Here is a 26,500-nt window from a genome sequence, read left to right as displayed (position 1 = left end):
AGAGTTGAAAATGCGATGGAAACACATTGAACTTCCGATTTTTATTCAATACATGAAAACTTACGGGGAATAATTACATTTTGTATGCACTATGTCATCACACACTACTTTTTATCTGCAACAAGTCTGCTTGGTGGAAACACCATTCACATATTTTCTTTAATGCCGATTATAGAATATTCCCATGAAAATCAGTCGCCAAATGGATGGAAACCTATCGAGATTGTCGAGAGTGAACCTGCAAAGTAAGCATTTCAATGTACTGTGCATATGACAAATAAACTGCACCGGACTTGGGAGTGTCTGGATGCTCAGACAGCGGGGTGAGTCAGTGTGGAGTGGACACGTACTCTCATTCACCTCACAGGCTGGGAGCAGAGCGCATCACAGATGGGCCGGTAGCAAACAATCCCAATCTCAATTTCACCTCCTGCATGACCGCTTCACATGAGGTATTTCTAGCTTGTCTTGTGACCCCAAGACATCGCAATGTTATTAAAACAAACACTCACTTCCCAGAAGCAGGCTATGCATTGGAATCATTGCTAGTGTACATAGCAATATGTTACATTGAATTCATTTCATATCAGTATGACAATCATGTTTTCCTCAAACAGTCTAATTCAGTCCACACTGACACCTCACATGTCTGGTCTATTCTTTGAGCCCACTGTCAAGCCATCTAAAGAGACATTACACTGGACAATATGAAGCTAGTGCTGTAAAGAGGGAAGAACATCAGTTTAAAAAAAGATTGTCGTGAAAGAATCTTTGAAGACACTCCAACGTGAAAGCCAACCTGGACCTATGTTCAGACGTTAAGAGAAAGCAATTAGAAAACCAAAGTTATCACCGAAAATAGGTGGGATCCTGCCTGTCTATTCGTCAAGGGTTAAAACAGCCCTCTAGTTGTGGGAGTCATTATTATAGAATATTTTATATTTTATTTGTATTTAACTAGGCAACTCAGTTAAGAACAAATTCTTATTTACAATGACAGCCTACCTCGGCCAAACCCTAACCCGGACGACGCTGGGCCAATTGTGCGCCGCCCTATGGGACTCCCAATCACAAACGGTTGTGATACAGCCTGGAATCAAAACAGGGTCTGTAGTGACCCCTCTAGCGCTGAGATCAATCAATCAAGTTTATTTTATATAGCCCTTCGTACATCAGCTAATATCTCGAAGTGCTGTACAGAAACCCAGCCTAAAACCCCAAACAGCTAGCAATGCAGGTGTAGAAGCACGATGCAGTACCTTAGACCGCTGCGCCACTCGGGAACTCCCATTTAGCAGACACTTCTATCCAGATCGACTTACAGGAACAGGTTAATGTTAAGTGCCTTGCTCAAGGGCACATCGACAGATTGTTCACCTTGTCGCCTCTTCAAACCATTGACCTTTCAGTTACTGGCCCAACGCTCTTAACCGCTAGGCTACTAGGACAAGGATCTTCATTGCATCCTGCTGTGAGACAATATTGATCCGAGACTAATAGCTCCCTCCAAAAAAGAACCAAAACAGCCCAGTCAGAACAGCTAAGGCTGATGTACTGTGTTGTACTTCTATCATTGACAGTGGTATGGACCTATCCCTCTCAATAACCCTGATATCTGAAGACTGACGAAACCTGACGAAACATCCCCTTCACATTAACAACAGACAGGTAGATACTTCACATTAACAGCAGACAGGTAGATACTTCACATTAACAGCAGACAGGTAGATACTTCACATTAACAGCAGACAGGTAGATAGGTGGTGGTAGGTGACAGGTAGATACTTCACATTAACAGCAGACAGGTAGATAGGTGGTGGTAGGTGACAGGTAGATACTTCACATTAACAACAGACAGGTAGATACTTCACATTAACAACAGACAGGTAGATAGGTGGTGGTAGGTGACAGGTAGATACTTCACATTAACAGCAGACAGGTAGATACTTCACATTAACAACAGACAGGTAGATAGGTGGTGGTAGGTGACAGGTAGATACTTCACATTAACAGCAGACAGGTAGATAGGTGGTGGTAGGTGACAGGTAGATACTTCACATTAACAACAGACAGGTAGATAGGTGGTGGTAGGTGACAGGTAGATACTTCACATTAACAACAGACAGGTAGATAGGTGGTGGTAGGTGACAGGTAGATACTTCACATTAACAGCAGACAGGTAGATAGGTGGTGGTAGGTGACAGGTAGATACTTCACATTAACAGCAGACAGGTAGATACTTCACATTAACAACAGACAGGTAGATACTTCACATTAACAGCAGACAGGTAGATACTTCACATTAACAGCAGACAGGTAGATACTTCACATTAACAACAGACAGGTGATGGTAGGTGATGGTAGGTTACAGACAGGTAGATACTTCACATTAACAACAGACAGGTAGATACTTCACATTAACAACAGACAGGTAGGTAGGTGATGGTCGGTGACAGGTAAATACTTCACATTAACAACAGACAGGTAGACAGGTGATGGTAGGTGACAGACAGGTGTGTACTTCACATTAATAACAGACAGGTAGGTAGGTGATGGGGGGTGACAGACAGGTGTGTACTTCACATTAACAACAGACAGGTGTGTACTTCACATTAACAACAGACAGGTGGTAGTAGGTGACAGACAGGTAGGTAGGTGATGGGGGGTGACAGGTAGATACTTCACATTAACAACAGACAGGTAGACAGGTGATGGTAGGTGACAGACAGGTGTGTACTTCACATTAATAACAGACAGGTAGGTAGGTGATGGTAGGTGACAGACAGGTGATGGTAGGTGACAGACAGGTGATGGTAGGTGACAGACAGGTGTGTACTTCACATTAATAACAGACAGGTAGGTAGGTGATGGTAGGTGACAGACAGGTGATGGTAGGTGACAGACAGGTGATGGTAGGTGACAGACAGGTGTGTACTTCACATTAACAACAGACAGGTGGTGGTAGGTGACAGACAGGTGTGTACTTCACATTAACAACAGACAGGTGTGTACTTCACATTAACAACAGACAGGTGGTGGTAGGTGACAGACAGGTAGGTAGGTGATGGGGGGTGACAGGTAGATACTTCACATTAACAACAGACAGGTAGACAGGTGATGGTAGGTGACAGACAGGTGATGGTAGGTGACAGACAGGTGATGGTAGGTGACAGACAGGTGTGTACTTCACATTAACAACAGACAGGTAGGTAGGTGATGGGGGGTGACAGGTAGATACTTCACATTAACAACAGACAGGTGATGGTAGGTGACAGGTGTGTACTTACCACGGGGCCTGATGGACCCTGAGGTCCTTCTCCTCCCTTCAAACCAGCTGGACCCTGGAAGGAGAAGAAGAAAGATGGATGATTAGAGTGATACAGTATGTCCAAAGAGACAGCCTGATAGACAGTGTTTGATGTCCCTACAAGTCAGACAGTCAGTCAGTATTGAGTGGTATAACTCCTGTCCCAGTCAGACAGTCAGTCAGTATTGAGTGGTATAACTCCTGTCCCAGTCAGACAGTCAGTCAGTATTGAGTGGTATAACTCCTATCCCAGTCAGAGAGTCAGTCAGTATTGAGTGGTATAACTCGTGTCCCAGTCAGACAGTCAGTCAGTATTGAGTGGTATAACTCCTGTCCCGGTCAGAGAGTCAGTCAGTATTGAGTGGTATAACTCCTGTCCCAGTCAGACAGTCAGTCAGTATTGAGTGGTATAACTCCTATCCCAGTCAGAGAGTCAGTCAGTATTGAGTGGTATAACTCCTGTCCCAGTCAGACAGTCAGTCAGTATTGAGTGGTATAACTCCTGTCCCAGTCAGTCAGTATTGAGTGGTATAACTCCTGTCCCAGTCAGACAGTCAGTCAGTATTGAGTGGTATAACTCCTGTCCCAGTCAGACAGTCAGTCAGTATTGAGTGGTATAACTCCTGTCCCGGTCAGAGAGTCAGTCAGTATTGAGTGGTATAACTCCTGTCCCAGTCAGACAGTCAGTCAGTCAGTCAGTCAGTATTGAGTGGTATAACTCCTGTCCCAGTCAGACAGTCAGTCAGTATTGAGTGGTATAACTCCTGTCCCAGTCAGACAGTCAGTCAGTATTGAGTGGTATAACTCCTGTCCCAGTCAGACAGTCAGTCAGTATTGAGTGGTATAACTCCTGTCCCAGTCAGTCAGTATTGAGTGGTATAACTCCTGTCCCAGTCAGACAGTCAGTCAGTATTGAGTGGTATAACTCCTGTCCCATTCAGACAGTCAGTAAGTATTGAGTGGTATAACTCCTGTCCCAGTCAGACAGTCAGTCAGTATTGAGTGGTATAACTCCTGTCCCATTCAGACAGTCAGTCAGTATTGAGTGGTATAACTCCTGTCCCAGTCAGACAGTCAGTCAGTATTGAGTGGTATAACTCCTGTCCCAGTCAGACAGTCAGTCAGTATTGAGTGGTATAACTCCTGTCCCAGTCAGACAGTCAGTCAGTATTGAGTGGTATAACTCCTGTCCCAGTCAGACAGTCAGTCAGTATTGAGTGGTATAACTCCTGTCCCATTCAGACAGTCAGTAAGTATTGAGTGGTATAACTCCTGTCCCGGTCAGAGAGTCAGTCAGTATTGAGTGGTATAACTCCTGTCCCAGTCAGACAGTCAGTCAGTATTGAGTGGTATAACTCCTGTCCCGGTCAGAGAGTCAGTCAGTATTGAGTGGTATAACTCGTGTCCCAGTCAGACAGTCAGTCAGTATTGAGTAGGTGTGTGAAGGTGTGTGTAGATGTGTGTAGATGTGTGTAGGTGTGTGTAGGTGTGTGTAGGTGTGTGTAGGTGTGTGAAAGTGTGTGTAGGTGTGTGTAGGTGTGTGGAGGTGTGTGTAGATGTGTGTAGGTTTGTGTAGGTGTGTGTAGGTGTGTGTAGATGTGTGTGTAGGTGTGTGTAGGTGTGTGTAGGTGTGTGTAGGTGTGTGTAGGTGTGTGTAGGTGTGTGTAGATGTGTGTAGGTGTGTGTAGGTGTGTTCAGGTGTGTGTAGATGTGTGTAGTTGTGTGTAGATATTTGTAGGTGTGTGTAGATATGTGTAGGTGTGTGTAGGTGTGTGTAGATGTGTGTAGGTGTGTGTAGGTGTGTGTAGGTGTGTGTATGTGTGTGTAGATGTGTGTAGGTGTGTGTAGGTGTGTGTAGGTGTGTGTAGGTGTGTGTAGGTGTGTGTGTAGGTGTGTGTAAATGTGTGTAGGTGTGTGTAGGTGTGTGTATATGTGTGTAGGTGTGTGTAGGTGTGTGTAGATGTGTGTGTAGGTGTGTGTAGCTTTGTGTAGGTGTGTGTAGGTGTGTGTAGGTGTGTGTAGATGTGTGTAGATGTGTGTAGATGTGTGTAGGTGTGTGTAGGTTTGTGTAGGTGTGTGTAGGTGTGTGTAGATGTGTGTAGGTGTGTGTAGGTGTGTGTAGATGTGTGTGTAGGTGTGTGTAGCTTTGTGTAGGTGTGTGTAGGTGTGTGTAGGTGTGTGTAGGTGTGTGTAGATGTGTGTAGGTGTGTGTAGATGTGTGTAGGTGTGTGTAGGTTTGTGTAGGTGTGTGTAGGTGTGTGTAGGTGTGTAGATGTGTGTAGATGTGTGTAGATGTGTGTAGGTGTGTGTAGGTGTGTGTAGGTGTGTGTAGGTGTGTGTAGGTTTGTGTAGGTGTGTGTAGGTGTGTGTAGGTGTGTGTAGATGTGTGTAGGTGTGTGTAGGTGTGTGTAGGTGTGTGTAGATGTGTGTAGGTGTGTGTAGGTGTGTGTAGGTGTGTGTAGGTGTGTTCAGGTGTGTGTAGATGTGTGTAGTTGTGTGTAGGTGTGTGTAGGTGTGTGTAGATGTGTGTAGGTGTGTGTAGGTGTGTGTAGGTGTGTGTAGGTGTGTGTAGATGTGTGTAGGTGTGTGTAGGTGTGTGTAGGTGTGTGTAGGTGTGTGTGTAGGTGTGTGTAAATGTGTGTAGGTGTGTGTAGGTGTGTGTATATGTGTGTAGGTGTGTGTAGGTGTGTGTAGATGTGTGTGTAGATGTGTTATGTGTAGATGTGTGTAGGTGTTATGTGTAGATGTGTGTAGATGTGTGTAGATGTGTGTAGGTGTGTGTAGGTTTGTGTAGGTTTGTGTAGGTGTGTGTAGGTGTGTGTAGGTGTGTGTAGATGTGTGTAGGTGTGTGTAGGTGTGTGTAGATGTGTGTGTAGGTGTGTGTAGCTTTGTGTAGGTGTGTGTAGGTGTGTGTAGATGTGTGTAGATGTGTGTAGGTTTGTGTAGATGTGTGTAGATGTGTGTAGGTGTGTGTAGGTGTGTGTAGGTGTGTGTAGGTGTGTGTAGGTGTGTGTAGGTGTGTGTAGATGTGTGTAGATGTGTGTAGGTTTGTGTAGGTGTGTGTAGGTGTGTAGATGTGTGTAGATGTGTGTAGGTGTGTGTAGGTGTGTGTAGGTTTGTGTAGGTTTGTGTAGGTGTGTGTAGGTGTGTGTAGGTGTGTGTAGGTGTGTGTAGATGTGTGTAGGTGTGTGTAGGTGTGTGTAGGTGTGTGTAGATGTGTGTAGATGTGTGTAGGTGTGTGTAGGTGTGTGTAGATGTGTGTAGATGTGTGTAGGTGTGTGTAGGTGTGTGTTTTTCCTACTCTACCAGGACAAGTATTTATTTTCCCCATCGGACATTTTCTCATCAAAAGCACAGTAAAACAGAAGTTCTGAAATAAAAGTGTGTGTTTGTGTGTGTGTGTGTAACCTCCATTGTGTGTGTGTGTGTGTGTGTGTGTGTGTGTGTAACCTCCATCGTGTGTGTGTGTGTGTGTAACCTCCATCGTGTGTGTGTGTGATTGCTGATTGGCTCCCTAAGGCTCAGCAACACACATGGCAGTATTCAGTAATTAATCTTGGGGCGTTGCAGTGAGAGACTAAATGACAACCACGGGTAGCCTCTCGCCTGCTGAGATTGACCTTGGCTTCGTGTGGAACAGTGGCTCGATAATATAGTAAATAATGCATACAACAAAACAAAGAACATTTCCCCCAAAAAAGTGCTTGTGGGAAAAAAAATGGTCCCAGAGGTTGGCGTTGTCCCAAATCGCACCATAGTCTCAATCTAGTGTACTTCTTTTGACCAGGACTTAAAGGGAATAGGCTGCCATTTGGGACACAAACCAACGTCTTTGGGTTGAATCAGGAGTTTGATCCAGAGCTACAGTACACAATTATTATTTTTCTCTTCAACACCAGACCCACGTGGCCTTTCACTCTACAGGTACCTGCTAGAGAATGTTACCGGGCGTCTCTTTCAGCCTATCAGTACCTGCTAGAGAACGTTACCGGGCGTCTCTTTCAGCCTATCAGTACCTGCTAGAGAATGTTACCGGGCGTCTCTTTCAGCCTATCAGTACCTGCTAGAGAACGTTACCGGGCGTCTCTTTCAGCCTATCAGTACCTGCTAGAGAATGTTACCGGGCGTCTCTTTCAGCCTATCAGTACCTGCTAGAGAACGTTACCGGGCGTCTCTTTCAGCCTATCAGTACCTGCTAGAGAATGTTACCGGGCGTCTCTTTCAGCCTATCAGTACCTGCTAGAGAACGTTACCGGGTATCTCTTTCAGCCTATCAGTACCTGCTAGAGAACGTTACCGGGCGTCTCTTTCAGCCTATCAGTACCTGCTAGAGAACGTTACCTGGCGTCTCTTTCAGCCTATCAGTACCTGCTAGAGAACGTTACCGGGTATCTCTTTCAGCCTATCAGTACCTGCTAGAGAACGTTACCGGGCGTCTCTTTCAGCCTATCAGTACCTGCTAGAGAACGTTACCGGGTATCTCTTTCAGCCTATCAGTACCTGCTAGAGAACGTTACCGGGCGTCTCTTTCAGCCTATCAGTACCTGCTAGAGAACGTTACCGGGCGTCTCTTTCAGCCTATCAGTACCTGCTAGAGAACGTTACCGGGTATCTCTTTCAGCCTTCTAAACGATGAATAAATATTTGTGAAAATGTATCAATAAAACGGAATTTACAAAAACATGTATTTATTTAGATAGAGTCAAGGATATGTTTAAATAATTCTACAAAGTCCTAGAAGAAAGCGTAGGCCTATTGCCTATTTTCTTTTCCCTTCCAATAAAAACATTACAGTTTAATCCATTTGATCTACTTTATTTGGACATTTGATTAGCAATAGAGTTATAGTACCTAATAAATGCCTACTACACCTTCTTTTGACAAAGTAGAAACTAAAATAATGTCATTACAATATAACCAGCCAGGTCACAGGGGAAATTATTTGCTGAATTCCTAAACACGCAAGTGGTCATGAATGCGGGGACAGTGGAGTGGTCATGTACTGAATGTAGGGACAGTGGGTCATGTACTGAATGTAGGGACAGTGGAGTGGTCATGTACTGAATGTAGGGACAGTGGAGTGGTCATGTACTGAATGTAGGGACAGTGGGTCATGTGCTGAATGTAGGGACAGTGGATTGGTCAGGTACTGAATGTAGGGACAGTGGGTCATGTGCTGAATGTAGGGACAGTGGGTCATGTACTGAATGTAGGGACAGTGGGTCATGTACTGAATGTAGGGACAGTGGAGTGGTCATGTACTGAATGCAGGGACAGTGGAGTGGTCATGTACTGAATGCAGGGGCAGTGGAGTGGTCATATACTGAATGTAGGGACAGTGGAGTGGTCATGTACTGAATGTAGGGACAGTGGAGTGGTCATGTACTGAATGCAGGGACAGTGGAGTGGTCATGTACTGAATGTAGGGACAGTGGAGTGGTCATGTACTGAATGTAGGGACAGTGGAGTGGTCATGTACTGAATGTAGGGACAGTGGAGTGGTCATGTACTGAATGTAGGGACAGTGGGTCATGTACTGAATGCAGGGACAGTGGAGTGGTCATGTACTGAATGCAGGGACAGTGGAGTGGTCATGTACTGTATGTAGGGACAGTGGAGTGGTCATGTACTGAATGCAGGGACAGTGGAGTGGTCATGTACTGAATGTAGGGACAGTGGAGTGGTCATGTACTGAATGTAGGGACAGTGGAGTGGTCATGTACTGAATGTAGGGACAGTGGAGTGGTCATGTACTGAATGTAGGGACAGTGGAGTGGTCATGTACTGAATGCAGGGACAGTCGAGTGGTCATGTACTGAATGTAGGGACAGTGGAGGGGTCATATGCTGAATGCAGGGACAGTGGAGGGGTCATGTACTGAATGTAGGGACAGTGGATTGGTCATGTACTGAACACAGGGACAGTGGGTCATGTACTGAATGTAGGGACAGTGGGTCATGTACTGAATGTAGGGACAGTGGGTCATGTGCTGAATGTAGGGACAGTGGGTCATGTACTGAATGTAGGGACAGTGGATTGGAAATGTACTGAATGTAGGGACAGTGGGTCATGTACTGAATGTAGGGACAGTGGATTGGTCATGTACTGAATGTAGGGACAGAGGGTCATGTACTGAATGTAGGGACAGTGGAGTGGTCATGTACTGAATGTAGGGACAGTGGGTCATGTACTGAATGTAGGGACAGTGGGTCATGTGCTGAATGTAGGGACAGTGGGTCATGTACTGAATGTAGGGACAGTGGATTGGAAATGTACTGAATGTAGGGACAGTGGGTCATGTACTGAATGTAGGGACAGTGGATTGGTCATGTACTGAATGTAGGGACAGAGGGTCATGTACTGAATGTAGGGACAGTGGATTGGTCATGTGCTGAATGTAGGGACAGTGGGTCATGTACTGAATGTAGGGACAGTGGGTTATGTACTGAATGTAGGGACAGTGGAGTGGTCATATGCTGAATGTAGGGACAGTGGGTCATGTACTGAATGCAGGGACAGTGGAGGGGTCATGTACTGAATGTAGGGACAGTGGGTCATGTACTGAATGCAGGGACAGTGGAGTGGTCATGTACTGAATGTAGGGACAGTGGAGGGGTCATGTACTGAATGTAGGGACAGTGGATTGGTCATGTGTTGAATGTAGGGACAGTGGAGTGGTCATGTACTGAATGTAGGGACAGTGGATTGGTCATGTGCTGAATGTAGGGACAGTGGAGTGGTCATGTGCTGAATGCAGGGACAGTGGAGTTGTCATGTGTTGAATGTAGGGACAGTGGATTGGTCATGTGCTGAATGTAGGGACAGTGGATTGGTCATGTGCTGAATGTAGGGACAGTGGAGTGGTCATGTGTTGAATGTAGGGACAGTGGAGTGGTCATGTGTTGAATGTAGGGACAGTGGAGTGGTCATGTGTTGAATGTAGGGACAGTGGAGTGGTCATGTGTTGAATGTAGGGACAGTGGAGTGGTCATGTGTTGAATGTAGGGACAGTGGAGTGGTCATGTACTGAATGCAGGGACAGTGGAGTGGTCATGTACTGAATGCAGGGACAGTGGAGTTGTCATGTGCTGAATGCAGGGACAGTGGAGTGGTCATGTACTGAATGTAGGGACAGTGGAGTGGTCATGTGCTGAATGCAGGGACAGTGGAGTGGTCATGTACTGAATGTAGGGACAGTGGAGTGGTCATGTACTGAATGTAGGGACAGTGGAGTGGCCATGTGCTGAATGCAGGGACAGTGGAGTGGTCATGTACTGAATGTAGGGACAGTGGAGTGGTCATGTACTGAATGTAGGGACAGTGGAGTGGTCATGTACTGAATGTAGGGACAGTGGAGTGGTCATGTACTGAATGTAGGGACAGTGGAGTGGTCATGTACTGAATGTAGGGACAGTGGAGTGGTCATGTACTGAATGCTGGGACAGTGGAGTGGTCATGTACTGAATGCAGGGACAGTGGAGTGGTCATGTACTGAATGTAGGGACAGTGGAGTGGTCATGTACTGAATGTAGGGACAGTGGAGGGGTCATGTACTGAATGTAGGGACAGTGGAGTGGTCATGTACTGAATGTAGGGACAGTGGATGGGTCATATGCTGAATGCAGGGACAGTGGAGGGGTCATATGCTGAATGCAGGGACAGTGGAGGGGTCATGTACTGAATGCACGGACAGTGGAGTGGTCATGTGTTGAATGCAGGGACAGTGGAGTGGTCATGTACTGAATGTAGGGACAGTGGATTGGTCATATGCTGAATGCAGGGACAGTGGAGGGGTCATATGCTGAATGTAGGGACAGTGGATGGGTCATATGCTGAATGCAGGGACAGTGGAGGGGTCATATGCTGAATGCAGGGACAGTGGAGGGGTCATGTACTGAATGCACGGACAGTGGAGTGGTCATGTGTTGAATGCAGGGACAGTGGAGTGGTCATGTGTTGAATGTAGGGACAGTGGATTGGTCATGTACTGAATGTAGGGACAGTGGAGTGGTCATGTACTGAATGTAGGGACAGTGGAGTGGTCATGTACTGAATGTAGGGACAGTGGAGTGGTCATGTACTGAATGTAGGGACAGTGGAGTGGTCATGTACTGAATGTAGGGACAGTGGAGGGGTCATGTACTGAATGTAGGGACAGTGGAGTGGTCATATGCTGAATGTAGGGACAGTGGATTGGTCATGTACTGAATGTAGGGACAGTGGAGTGGTCATGTACTGAATGTAGGGACAGTGGAGTGGTCATGTACTGAATGTAGGGACAGTGGAGTGGTCATGTACTGAATGTAGGGACAGTGGAGGGGTCATGTACTGAATGTAGGGACAGTGGAGTGGTCATATGCTGAATGTAGGGACAGTGGAGTGGTCATGTACTGAATGTAGGGACAGTGGAGTGGTCATGTACTGAATGTAGGGACAGTGGAGTGGTCATGTACTGAATGTAGGGACAGTGGAGTGGTCATGTACTGAATGTAGGGACAGTGGAGTGGTCATGTACTGAATGTAGGGACAGTGGAGTGGTCATGTACTGAATGTAGGGACAGTGGAGTGGTCATGTACTGAATGTAGGGACAGTGGAGTGGTCATGTACTGAATGTAGGGACAGTGGAGGGGTCATGTACTGAATGTAGGGACAGTGGAGTGGTCATGTACTGAATGTAGGGACAGTGGAGTGGTCATGTACTGAATGTAGGGACAGTGGAGTGGTCATGTACTGAATGTAGGGACAGTGGAGTGGTCATGTACTGAATGTAGGGACAGTGGAGTGGTCATGTACTGAATGCTGGGACAGTGGAGTGGTCATGTACTGAATGCAGGGACAGTGGAGTGGTCATGTACTGAATGTAGGGACAGTGGAGTGGTCATGTACTGAATGTAGGGACAGTGGAGGGGTCATGTACTGAATGTAGGGACAGTGGAGTGGTCATGTACTGAATGTAGGGACAGTGGAGGGGTCATATGCTGAATGCAGGGACAGTGGAGGGGTCATATGCTGAATGCAGGGACAGTGGAGGGGTCATGTACTGAATGCACGGACAGTGGAGTGGTCATGTGTTGAATGCAGGGACAGTGGAGTGGTCATGTGTTGAATGTAGGGACAGTGGATTGGTCATGTACTGAATGTAGGGACAGTGGAGTGGTCATGTACTGAATGTAGGGACAGTGGAGTGGTCATGTACTGAATGTAGGGACAGTGGAGTGGTCATGTACTGAATGCAGGGACAGTGGATTGGTCATGTACTGAATGCAGGGACAGTCGAGTGGTCATGTACTGAATGTAGGGACAGTGGAGTGGTCATGTACTGAATGTAGGGACAGTGGAGTGGTCATGTACTGAATGTAGGGACAGTGGAGGGGTCATATGCTGAATGCAGGGACAGTGGAGTGGTCATGTACTGAATGTAGGGACAGTGGAGTGGTCATGTACTGAATGTAGGGACAGTGGATTGGTCATATGCTGAATGTAGGGACAGTGGGTCATGTACTGAATGTAGGGACAGTGGGTCATGTACTGAATGTAGGGACAGTGGAGTGGTCATGTGCTGAATGTAGGGACAGTGGGTCATGTACTGAATGTAGGGACAGTGGGTCATGTACTGAATGTAGGGACAGTGGGTCATGTGCTGAATGTAGGGACAGTGGGTCATTTACTGAATGTAGGGACAGTGGGTCATGTACTGAATGTAGGGACAGTGGGTCATGTACTGAATGTAGGGACAGTGGAGTGGTCATGTGCTGAATGTAGGGACAGTGGGTCATGTACTGAATGTAGGGACAGTGGGTCATGTACTGAATGTAGGGACAGTGGGTCATGTGCTGAATGTAGCGACAGTGGGTCATGTACTGAATGTAGGGACAGTGGATTGGTCATGTACTGAATGTAGGGACAGTGGATCATGTACTGAATGTAGGGACAGTGGATTGGTCATGTGCTGAATGTAGGGACAGTGGGTCATGTACTGAATGTAGGGACAGTGGATTGGTCATGTACTGAATGTAGGGACAGAGGGTCATGTACTGAATGTAGGGACAGTGGATTGGTCATGTGCTGAATGTAGGGACAGTGGGTCATGTACTGAATGTAGGGACAGTGGATTGGTCATGTGCTGAATGTAGGGACAGTGGGTCATGTACTGAATGCAGGGACAGTGGAGTGGTCATGTACTGAATGTAGGGACAGTGGAGGGGTCATGTACTGAATGCAGGGACAGTGGAGTGGTCATGTACTGAATGTAGGGACAGTGGAGGGGTCATGTGCTGAATGCAGGGACAGTGGAGGGGTCATATGCTGAATGCAGAGACAGTGGAGGGGTCATGTACTGAATGCACGGACAGTGGAGTGGTCATGTGTTGAATGCAGGGACAGTGGAGTGGTCATGTGTTGAATGTAGGGACAGTGGATTGGTCATGTACTGAATGTAGGGACAGTGGAGTGGTCATGTACTGAATGTAGGGACAGTGGAGTGGTCATGTACTGAATGTAGGGACAGTGGAGTGGTCATGTACTGAATGCAGGGACAGTGGATTGGTCATGTACTGAATGCAGGGACAGTCGAGTGGTCATGTACTGAATGTAGGGACAGTGGAGTGGTCATGTACTGAATGTAGGGACAGTGGAGTGGTCATGTACTGAATGTAGGGACAGTGGAGGGGTCATATGCTGAATGCAGGGACAGTGGAGTGGTCATGTACTGAATGTAGGGACAGTGGAGTGGTCATGTACTGAATGTAGGGACAGTGGATTGGTCATATGCTGAATGTAGGGACAGTGGGTCATGTACTGAATGTAGGGACAGTGGGTCATGTACTGAATGTAGGGACAGTGGAGTGGTCATGTGCTGAATGTAGGGACAGTGGGTCATGTACTGAATGTAGGGACAGTGGGTCATGTACTGAATGTAGGGACAGTGGGTCATGTGCTGAATGTAGGGACAGTGGGTCATTTACTGAATGTAGGGACAGTGGGTCATGTACTGAATGTAGGGACAGTGGGTCATGTACTGAATGTAGGGACAGTGGAGTGGTCATGTGCTGAATGTAGGGACAGTGGGTCATGTACTGAATGTAGGGACAGTGGGTCATGTACTGAATGTAGGGACAGTGGGTCATGTGCTGAATGTAGCGACAGTGGGTCATGTACTGAATGTAGGGACAGTGGATTGGTCATGTACTGAATGTAGGGACAGTGGATCATGTACTGAATGTAGGGACAGTGGATTGGTCATGTGCTGAATGTAGGGACAGTGGGTCATGTACTGAATGTAGGGACAGTGGATTGGTCATGTACTGAATGTAGGGACAGAGGGTCATGTACTGAATGTAGGGACAGTGGATTGGTCATGTGCTGAATGTAGGGACAGTGGGTCATGTACTGAATGTAGGGACAGTGGAGTGGTCATGTACTGAATGCAGGGACAGTCGAGTGGTCATGTACTGAATGTAGGGACAGTGGAGGGGTCATATGCTGAATGCAGGGACAGTGGAGGGGTCATGTACTGAATGTAGGGACAGTGGATTGGTCATGTACTGAACACAGGGACAGTGGGTCATGTACTGAATGTAGGGACAGTGGGTCATGTACTGAATGTAGGGACAGTGGGTCATGTGCTGAATGTAGGGACAGTGGGTCATGTACTGAATGTAGGGACAGTGGATTGGAAATGTACTGAATGTAGGGACAGTGGGTCATGTACTGAATGTAGGGACAGTGGATTGGTCATGTACTGAATGTAGGGACAGAGGGTCATGTACTGAATGTAGGGACAGTGGAGTGGTCATGTACTGAATGTAGGGACAGTGGGTCATGTACTGAATGTAGGGACAGTGGGTCATGTGCTGAATGTAGGGACAGTGGGTCATGTACTGAATGTAGGGACAGTGGATTGGAAATGTACTGAATGTAGGGACAGTGGGTCATGTACTGAATGTAGGGACAGTGGATTGGTCATGTACTGAATGTAGGGACAGAGGGTCATGTACTGAATGTAGGGACAGTGGATTGGTCATGTGCTGAATGTAGGGACAGTGGGTCATGTACTGAATGTAGGGACAGTGGGTTATGTACTGAATGTAGGGACAGTGGAGTGGTCATATGCTGAATGTAGGGACAGTGGGTCATGTACTGAATGCAGGGACAGTGGAGGGGTCATGTACTGAATGTAGGGACAGTGGGTCATGTACTGAATGCAGGGACAGTGGAGTGGTCATGTACTGAATGTAGGGACAGTGGAGGGTCATGTACTGAATGTAGGGACAGTGGATTGGTCATGTGTTGAATGTAGGGACAGTGGAGTGGTCATGTACTGAATGTAGGGACAGTGGATTGGTCATGTGCTGAATGTAGGGACAGTGGAGTGGTCATGTGCTGAATGCAGGGACAGTGGAGTTGTCATGTGTTGAATGTAGGGACAGTGGATTGGTCATGTGCTGAATGTAGGGACAGTGGATTGGTCATGTGCTGAATGTAGGGACAGTGGAGTGGTCATGTGTTGAATGTAGGGACAGTGGAGTGGTCATGTGTTGAATGTAGGGACAGTGGAGTGGTCATGTGTTGAATGTAGGGACAGTGGAGTGGTCATGTGTTGAATGTAGGGACAGTGGAGTGGTCATGTGTTGAATGTAGGGACAGTGGAGTGGTCATGTACTGAATGCAGGGACAGTGGAGTGGTCATGTACTGAATGCAGGGACAGTGGAGTTGTCATGTGCTGAATGCAGGGACAGTGGAGTGGTCATGTACTGAATGTAGGGACAGTGGAGTGGTCATGTGCTGAATGCAGGGACAGTGGAGTGGTCATGTACTGAATGTAGGGACAGTGGAGTGGTCATGTACTGAATGTAGGGACAGTGGAGTGGCCATGTGCTGAATGCAGGGACAGTGGAGTGGTCATGTACTGAATGTAGGGACAGTGGAGTGGTCATGTACTGAATGTAGGGACAGTGGGGTGGTCATGTACTGAATGGAGGGACAGTGGAGTGGTCATGTACTGATGTAGGGACAGTGGAGTGGTCATGTACTGAATGTAGGGACAGTGGAGTGGTCATGTACTGAATGCTGGGACAGTGGAGTGGTCATGTACTGAATGCAGGGACAGTGGAGTGGTCATGTACTGAATGTAGGGACAGTGGAGTGGTCATGTACTGATGTAGGGACAGTGGAGGGTCTGTACTGATGTAGGGACAGTGGAGTGGTCATGTCTGATGTAGGGACAGTGGATGGGTCATATGCTGAATGCAGGGACAGTGGAGGGGTCATATGCTGAATGCAGGGACAGTGGAGGGTCATGTACTGAATGCACGGACAGTGGAGTGGTCATGTGTTGAATGCAGGGACAGTGGAGTGGTCATGTACTGAATGTAGGGACAGTGGATGGGTCATATGCTGAATGCAGGGACAGTTATATCTGGCATGCTCTGTCCTTCACTATGTTTACCTCCATAATATCTGGCATGCTGACTGTTCCTCCATAATATCTGGCATGCTGACTGATCCTGGCATATACTGGCTCCATATTATCTGGCCATCGCTGCTACTGTTCCTCTATTATCTGGCATGTGACTGTTCCTCCATAATATCTGGCAATGCTGTCTTCCTCCATATTATCTGGCATGCTGACTGTTCCTCCATAATTATCTGTCATGCTGACTGGCTATTCTCCAAATTCTGCATGCTGACTGTTCCTCCTCAATATCTGGCATTCTGACTGTTTCCTCCATATATCTGGCATGCACTGTTCCTCCTAATATCTGGCATGCTGACTGTCCTCCATAATATCTGGCATTCTGACTGTTCCTCCTCCATAATCCTGGCATGCTGACTGTTCGTCCATAATATCTGGCATGCTGACTGTTCCTCCATAATATCTGGCATGCTCAGTTCCTCCATAAATCTGCATCTGACTGTTCCTCCTATTATCTGGCATGCTGACTGTTCCTCCATAATATCTGGCATGCTCACTGTTCCTCCAATATCTGATGCTCACTGTTCTACATATTATCTGGCATGCTGACTGTTCCTCCATAATATCTGGCATGCTGACTGTTCCTCCATATTATCTGGCATGCTGACTGTTCCTCCATAATATCTGGCATGCTGACTGTTCCTCCATAATATCTGGCATGCTCACGATGTTCCTCCAAATATCTGGCATGCTGACTGTTCCTCCATAATATCTGGCATCTGACTGTTCCTCCATAATATCTGGCATGCTGACTGTTCCTCCATAATATCTGGCATGCTGACTGTTCCTCATAATCTGGCATTCTGACTGTTCCTCCATAATACTGGCATGCTGACTTGTTCGCCATAATATCTGGCATGCTCACCTGTTCCTCCATAATATCTGGATCTGCTCACTGTTCCTCCATATATCTGGCATGCTGACTGTTCCCTCCATATTATCTGGCTGCTGACTGTCCTCCATAATATCTGCATGCTCACTGTTTCCTCCACTAATATCTGGCATGCTGACTGTTTCCTCCATAATATCTGGCATGCGACTATCCTCCATAGATCTGTCTGCTCACTGTTCCTCCATAATATCTTTCATGCTGACTGTTCCCATATATCTGGCATCTGACTGTTCCCTCATCATCCTGCATGCTGACTGTTACTCCATATTATCTGCATGCTGACTGTTCCTCCATAATATCTGGCATGTGACTGTCCTCCATAATATCTGGCATGCTGACTGTTCCTCCATATATCTGGCATGCTGACTGTCCTCCATAATATCTGGCATTCTCACCAGCTGCCTGGTCTACTACGCCCCAGTGCCCCACCCACGATCAGAAAAAATAGGGAGTGGGTTGTCTTGCTTTCTCTATGTCTCTGGCCTGACCTACAGCGTAAATGATGTCACTCCTCCTAGAGCTTACAAGCACACAGTTTGATCTTTGACCTCCAGAGCTGAACTATCCTAAACAAGGATAACCTGTGGTAGACTACCCTCCTCGCTGGACACAAATAGAGTCTTGGTAATGTAGACTACCCTCCTCTCTGGAGACAAATAGAGTCTTGGTAATGTAGACTACCCTCCTCTCTGGAGGAAATAGAGTCTTGGTAATGTAGACTACCCTCCTCTCTAAGTCAAATAGAGTCTGGTAATGTAGACTACCCCTCCTCTCTGAAGACAAATAGAGTTATTGGTAATGTAGACTACCCTCCTCTCTGGAGACAAATAGAGTCTTGGTAATGTAGACTGCCCTCTCTCTCTAAGACAAATAGAGTCTTGGTAATGTAGACTACCCTCCTCTCTGGAGACAAATAGAGTCTTGGTAATGTAGACTACCCTCCTCTCTGGAGACAAATCGAGTATGGTAATGTAGACTACCCTCCTCTCTGGAGACAAATAGAGTCTTGGTAATGTTGACTACCCTCCTCTCTAAAGACAAATAGAGTCTTGGTATGTAGACTACCCTCCTCTCTGGAGACAAATCGAGTATTGGTAATGTAGACTACCCTACTCTCTGGAGACAATAAGTCTTGGTAATGTAACTACCCTCCTCTCTGAAAGAAATAGTCTTGGTAATGTAGCACTCCCTCCTCTCTGAAGACAATAGAGTCTTGGTAATGTAGACTACCCTCCTCTCTGAGACAAATAGAGTCTTGGTAATGTAGACTACCCTCCTCTCTGGAGACAAATCAAGTCTTGGTAATGTAGACTACCCTCCCTCTGGAGTAGAGGTCTTGGTAATGTAGACTACCCTCCTCTCTGAAGACAAATCAAGTCTTGTATGTAGACTACCCTCCTCTCTGGAGACAAATAGAGTCTTGTAATGTAGACTACCCTCCTCTCTGGAGACAAATCAAGTCTTGGTAATGTAGACTACCCTCCTCTCTGGAGATAGAGTCTTGGTAATGTAGACTACCCTCCTCTCTGAAGACAATCAAGTCTTGTATGTAGATACCCTCCTCTCTGGAGATAGATCTTGGTAATGTAGACTACCCTCCTCTCTGAAGACAAATCAAGTCTTGGTAATTTAGACTATAACCCTCCTCTCTGAAGACAAATCAAGTCTTGGTAATGTAGACTACCCTCCTCTCTGGAGACAGAGTCTTGGTAATGTAGACTACCCTCCTCTCTGGAGACAGAGTCTTGGTAATGTAGACTACCCTCCCTTGGAGACAGAGTCTTGGTAATGTAGATACCCTCCTCTCTGAAGACAAATCAAGTCTTGGTAATGTAGACTACCCCCTCTCTGAGACAGAGTCTGGTATGTAGACTACCCTCCTCTCTGGAGACAGAGTTTGGTAATGTAGACTACCCTCCTCTCTGGAGACAGAGTCTTGGTAATGTAGACTACCCTCCTCTCTGGAGACAGATCTTGTATGTAACTACCTCCTCTCTGGAGACAGAGTCTTGGTAGTCTTACACATAACACTATAAAAAAGTTCTGGTTTTGTAACTAACATGTCAAAGTGTGTTTTAGATGTGTATCTGTGTAAGATAACATTATGACAGTGTTCATACCATGTTTCCTTTGGACCGTGAGGACCATCCACTCCAGCTACACCCTGTGGAAACACAACTAGTCAAATGAGTAGGAATTCATACTGAGTATGGCTATATTATACAGGAGATACCATAGTGATGAATCATTATACAGGAGATACCATAGTGATGAATATTATACAGGAGATACCATAGTGATGAATATTATACAGGAGATACCATAGTGATGATATTATCAGATACATATGATGATATTATACAGGAGGTACCATAGTGATGAATATTATACAGGAGGTACCATAGTGATACATATTATAACAGGAGGTACCATAGTGATGAATATTATACAGGGATACCAAGTGGATGAATATTATACAGGAGGTACCATAGTGATACATATTATACAGGAGGTACCATAGTGTGAATATTATACGGAGATACCTAGTGATGACTATTATACGGAGGTACCATAGTGATGAATATTATACAGGAGGTACCATAGTGATACATATATACAGGAGGTACCATAGTGTGAATATTATACAGGAGATACCATAGTGATGACTATTATACAGGAGGTACCTAGTGATGAATATTTACAGAGATACCTATGATGAATATTATACAGGAGTACCATAGTGATGATATTATACAGGAGATACCATAGTGATGAATATTATACAGGAGGTACCATAGTGATGAATATTATACAGGAGGTACCATAGTGATACATATTAACAGGAGATACCATAGTGATACATATTATACAGAGGTCCCATAGTGATGAATATTATACAGGAGGTACCATAGTGATGAATATTATACAAGATCCCATAGTGATACTATTATACGAGGTACCATAGTGATGAATATTATACAGGAGGTACCATAGTGATGAATATTATACAGGAGTACATAGTGATGAATATTATACAGGAGGTACCATAGTGATGAATATTATACAGGAGGTACCATAGTGATACATATTATACAGGATACCATATGATACATATTATACAGGAGGTACCATAGTGATGAATATTATACAGGAGATACCATAGTGATACATATTATACAGGAGGTCCCATATTGATGAATATTATACAGGAGGTACCATAGTGATTGAATATTATACAGGAGATACCATAGTGATACATATTATACAGGAGTTACCATAGTGATGAATATTATACAGGAGGTACCATAGTGATGAATATTATACAGGAGTACCATATGATGAATATTATACAGGAGGTACCATAGTGATGAATATTATACGGAGGTACCATATGATACATATTATACAGGAGATACCATAGTGATACATATTATACAGGAGGTACCATAGTGATGAATATTATACAGGAGTACCATAGTGATGAATATTATACAGGAGATACCATAGTGATACATATTATACAGGAGGTACCATAGTGATGAATATTATACAGGAGGTACCATAGTGATACATATTATACAGGAGATCCCATAGTGATACATATTATACAGGAGATACCATAGTGATGGATATTATACAGGAGGTACCATAGTGATGAATATATCCAGGAGATACCATAGTGATACATATTATACAGGAGGTACCATTGTGATGAATATATACAGGAGATACCAAGTGATGAATATTATACAGGAGGTACCATAGTGATGACTATTATACAGGAGGTACCATATGGATACATATTATACAGGAGGTACCATAGTGATGAATATTATACAGGAGATACCATAGTGATGAATATTATACAGGAGGTACCATAGTGATGACTATTATACAGGAGGTACCATAGTGATACATATTATACAGGAGGTCCCATAGTGATACATATTATACAGGAGGTACCATAGTGATGAATATTATACAGGAGATACCATAGTGATGAATATTATACAGGAGTTACCATAGTGATACATATTATACAGGAGGTCCCATAGTGATGAATATTATACAGGAGGTACCATTGTGATGAATATTATACAGGAGATACCATAGTGATGAATATTATACAGAGGTCCATAGTGATGAATATTATACAGGAGGTACCATAGTGATGGATATTATACAGAGGTCCCATAGTGATGAATATTATACAGGAGGTCCCATAGTGATGAATATTATACAGGAGTACCATAGTGATACAAATTATACAGGAGGTACCATAGTGATACATATTATACGGAGGTACCATAGTGATGAATATATATACAGGAGGTACCATAGTGATACATATTATACAGGAGATACCATAGTGATGAATATTATACAGAGGTCCCATAGTGATGAATATTATACAGGAGGTACCATAGTGATGAATATTATACAGAGATACCATAGTGATACATTTATACAGGAGATACCATAGTGATACATATTATACAGGAGGTACCATAGTGATACATATTATACAGGAGATACCATAGTGATGACTATTATACAGGAGGAACCATAGTGATACATATTATACAGGAGGTCCCATAGTGTTAATATTATACAGGAGGTACCATAGTGATGAATATTATACAGGAGGTACCATAGTGATACATATTATACAGGAGGTACCATAGTGATGACTATTATACAGGAGGTACCATAGTGATACATATTATACAGGAATACCATAGTGATGACTATTATACAGGAGGAACCATCGTGATACATATTATACAGGAGGTCCATAGTGATGATATTATACAGGAGGTACCATTGTGATGAATATTATCAGGAGATACCATAGTGATACATATTATACAGGAGATACCATAGTGATGACTATTATACAGGGGTACCATAGTGATGATATTATACAGTAGGTCCATAGTGATACATATTATACAGGAGTACCATAGTGATGTGATATTATACAGGAGATACCATAGTGATGACTATTATACAGGAGGTACCATAGTGATGAATATTATACAGGAGATACCATAGTGATGAATATTATACAGGAGGTACCATAGTGATGAATATTATACAGGATATACCATAGTGATGAATATTATACAGGAGGTACCATATGATACATATTATACAGGAGTTACCATAGTGATACATATATACAGGAGATACCATAGTGATACATATTATACAGGAGTACCATAGTGAGGAATATTAACAGGAGGTACCATAGTGATGAATATTATACAGGAGATACCATAGTGATACATTTATACAGGAGGTACCTGTGATGAATTTATACAGGAGATACCATAGTGATGAATATTATACAGGAGATACCATAGTGATGAATATTATACAGGAGGTACCATAGGATGAATATTATACAGGAGGTACCATAGTGATGAATATTATACAGGAGATACCATAGTGATGAATTTATACAGGAGGTACCATAGTGATGAATATTATACAGGAGTACCATAGTGATACATATTATACAGGAGATACCATAGTGATAAATATTATACAGGAGGTCCCATAGTGATGAATATTATACAGGAGGTACCATAGTGATGAATATTATACAGGAGATACCATAGTGATACATATTATACAGGAGGTACCATAGTGATGACTATTATACAGGAGGTACCATAGTGATACATATTATACAGGAGATACCATATTGATCATATTATACAGGAGATACCTAGTGATGGATATTATACAGAGTACCATAGTGATGAATATTATACAGGAGATACCATAGTGATACATATTATACAGGAGGTACCATTGTGATGAATATTATACAGGAGATACCATAGTGATGAATATTATACAGGAGGTACCATAGTGATGACTATTATACAGGAAGTACCATAGTGTACAATATATCAGGAGGTACCATAGTGATGATATTATACAGGAGATACCATAGTGATGAATATTATACAGGAGGTACCATAGTGATGACTATTATCAGGAGGTACCATAGTGATACTATTATACAGGAGGTCCCATAGTGATGAATATTATACAGGAGGTACCATAGTGATGAATATTATACAGGAGATACCATAGTGATGATATTATACAGGAGTTACCATAGTGATACATATTATACAGGAGGTCCCATAGTGATGAATATTATACAGGAGGTACCATTGTGATGAATATTATACAGGAGATACCATAGTGATGAATATTATACAGGAGGTACCATAGTGATGGATATTATACAGGAGGTACCATAGTGATGAATATTATACAGGAGGTCCCATAGTGATGAATATTATACAGGAGGTACCATAGTGATGGATATTATACAGGAGGTACCATTGTGATGAATATTATACAGGAGGTCCCATAGTGATGAATATTATACAGGAGGTACCATAGTGATACATATTATACAGGAGGTACCATAGTGATACATATTATACAGGAGGTACCATAGTGATGAATATTATACAGGAGGTACCATAGTGATACATATTATACAGGAGATACCATAGTGATGAATATTATACAGGAGGTCCATATGGATGAATATTATACAGGAGGTACCATAGTGATGAATATTATACAGGAGATACCATAGTGATACATATTATACAGGAGGTACCATAGTGATGACTATTATACAGGAGGTACCATAGTGATACATATTATACAGGAGATACCATAGTGATGACTATTATACAGGATGAACCATAGTGATACATATTATACAGGAGGTCCCATAGTGATGAATATTATACAGGAGGTACCATAGTGATGAATATTATACAGGAGGTACCATAGTGATGAATATTATACAGGAGGTACCATAGTGATGACTATTATACAGGAGGTACCATAGTGATACATATTATACAGGAGATACCATAGTGATGACTATTATACAGGAGGAACCATCGTGATACATATTATACAGGAGGTACCATAGTGATGAATATTATACAGGAGATACCATAGTGATGAATATTATACAGGAGGTACAATAGTGATGAATATTATACAGGAGATACCATAGTGATACATATTATACAGGAGGTACCATAGTGATGAATATTATACAGGAGATACCATAGTGATGCTATTATACAGGAGGAGCCATAGTGATACATATTATACAGGAGGTCCCATAGTTGAATATTATACAGGAGGTACCATAGTGATGAATATTATACAGGAGATACCATAGTGATACATATTATACAAGAGGTATCATAGTGATGAATATTATACAGGAGGTCCCATAGTGATGAATATTATACAGGAGGTACCATAATGATGAATATTATACAGGAGATACCATAGTGATACATATTATACAGGAGTTACCATAGTGATGAATATTATACAGGAGATACCATAGTGATGAATATTATACAGGAGATACCATAGTGATACATATTATACAGGAGGTACCATAGTGATGAATATTATACAGGAGATACCATAGTGATGACTATTATACAGGAGGAACCATCGTGATACATATTATACAGGAGGTCCCATAGTGATGAATATTATACAGGAGGTACCATAGTGATGAATATTATACAGGAGATACCATAGTGATACATATTATACAGGAGGTACCATAGTGATGAATATTATACAGGAGATACCATAGTGATGCTATTATACAGGAGGAGACATAGTGATACATATTATACAGGAGGTCCCATAGTGATGAATATTATACAGGAGGTACCATAGTGATGAATATTATACAGGAGATACCATAGTGATACATATTATACAAGAGGTATCATAGTGATGAATATTATACAGGAGGTCCCATAGTGATGAATATTATACAGGAGGTACCATAATGATGAATATTATACAGGAGATACCATAGTGATACATATTATACAGGAGTTATCATAGTGATGAATATTATACAGGAGGTACCATAGTGATGAGTATTATACAGGAGGTCCCATAGTGATGAATATTATACAGGAGATACCATAGTGATGAATATTATACAGGAGGTACCATAGTGATACATATTGTACAGGAGGTACCATAGTGATGAATATTATACAGGAGATACCATAGTGATGATGTACTGACTATGACTGTGATATGTGGTTGTCCCACCTAGCTATCTGAAGATGAATGTACTGACTATGACTGTGAAATGTGGTTGTCCCACCTAGCTATCTGTAGATGAATGTACTAACTGTAAGTCGCTCTGGATAAGAGTGTCTGCTAAATGACAAACATGTACAAGAAGGAAACACAACTAGTCAGATGAGTAGGAATTAATTATGTGTGAAGTACTACATACAGGCTGTCCATTGGGCCCAGGTGGACCGTTTGGCCCAAGCAGACCTCTAGGACCCTGAACACACACACACACACAGAGAGAGAGAGAGAGGGAGAGAGAGAGGAGAGAGAGAGGGAGAGAGAGAGAGAGAGAGAGAGAGAGAGAGAGAGAGAGAGAGAGAGAGAGAGAGAGAGAGAGAAGAGAGAGAGAGAGAGAGAGAGAGAGAGAGAGATGAGAGGGAGAGAGAGAGAGCGATGAGGGACAGAGAAAGGGAGAGAGAGAAAGAGAGAGTGATGGGGGACGGAGAAAGGGAGAGAGTGAAAGACAGAGAGAGATGGGGAGAGGGAGAGAGAGAGAGAGAGAGAGAGAGAGAGAGAGAGAGAGAGAGAGAGAGAGAGAGGGAGAGACAGGGAGGGAGAGGGGGAGACAGGGAGGGAGAGGGAGAGAAGAGGAAATGTGTTAAAACATGAAGAAGAAGAGTTGACAGGATCACAGAAAACAATGATGGAGT

At 43.8% G+C, this 26,500-nt stretch overlaps 1 protein-coding gene across 1 annotated transcript in view; it reads right to left on the bottom strand.

Moving 5' to 3' along the window:
• LOC120050271 (collagen alpha-1(V) chain-like) overlaps nt 1-26,500 on the bottom strand; it is a 165,752-nt gene that overhangs the window by 68,064 nt on the left and 71,188 nt on the right. Inside the window, exons 21-22 of the mRNA XM_038996849.1 lie at nt 26,011-26,064; nt 19,777-19,839 (exon numbers count right to left, since the gene is read on the bottom strand). Coding sequence (XP_038852777.1) covers nt 19,777-19,839; nt 26,011-26,064 — 117 coding nt within the window. The remainder of the gene's footprint in view (nt 1-19,776; nt 19,840-26,010; nt 26,065-26,500) is intronic.

The sequence above is a fragment of the Salvelinus namaycush genome, chromosome 7 (assembly GCF_016432855.1).
Source record: "Salvelinus namaycush isolate Seneca chromosome 7, SaNama_1.0, whole genome shotgun sequence".
Lineage (NCBI taxonomy): Eukaryota > Metazoa > Chordata > Actinopteri > Salmoniformes > Salmonidae > Salvelinus > Salvelinus namaycush.
Note: the sequence above shows the minus strand (reverse complement) of the source record. Positions and strands in the feature narration are given on the sequence as shown.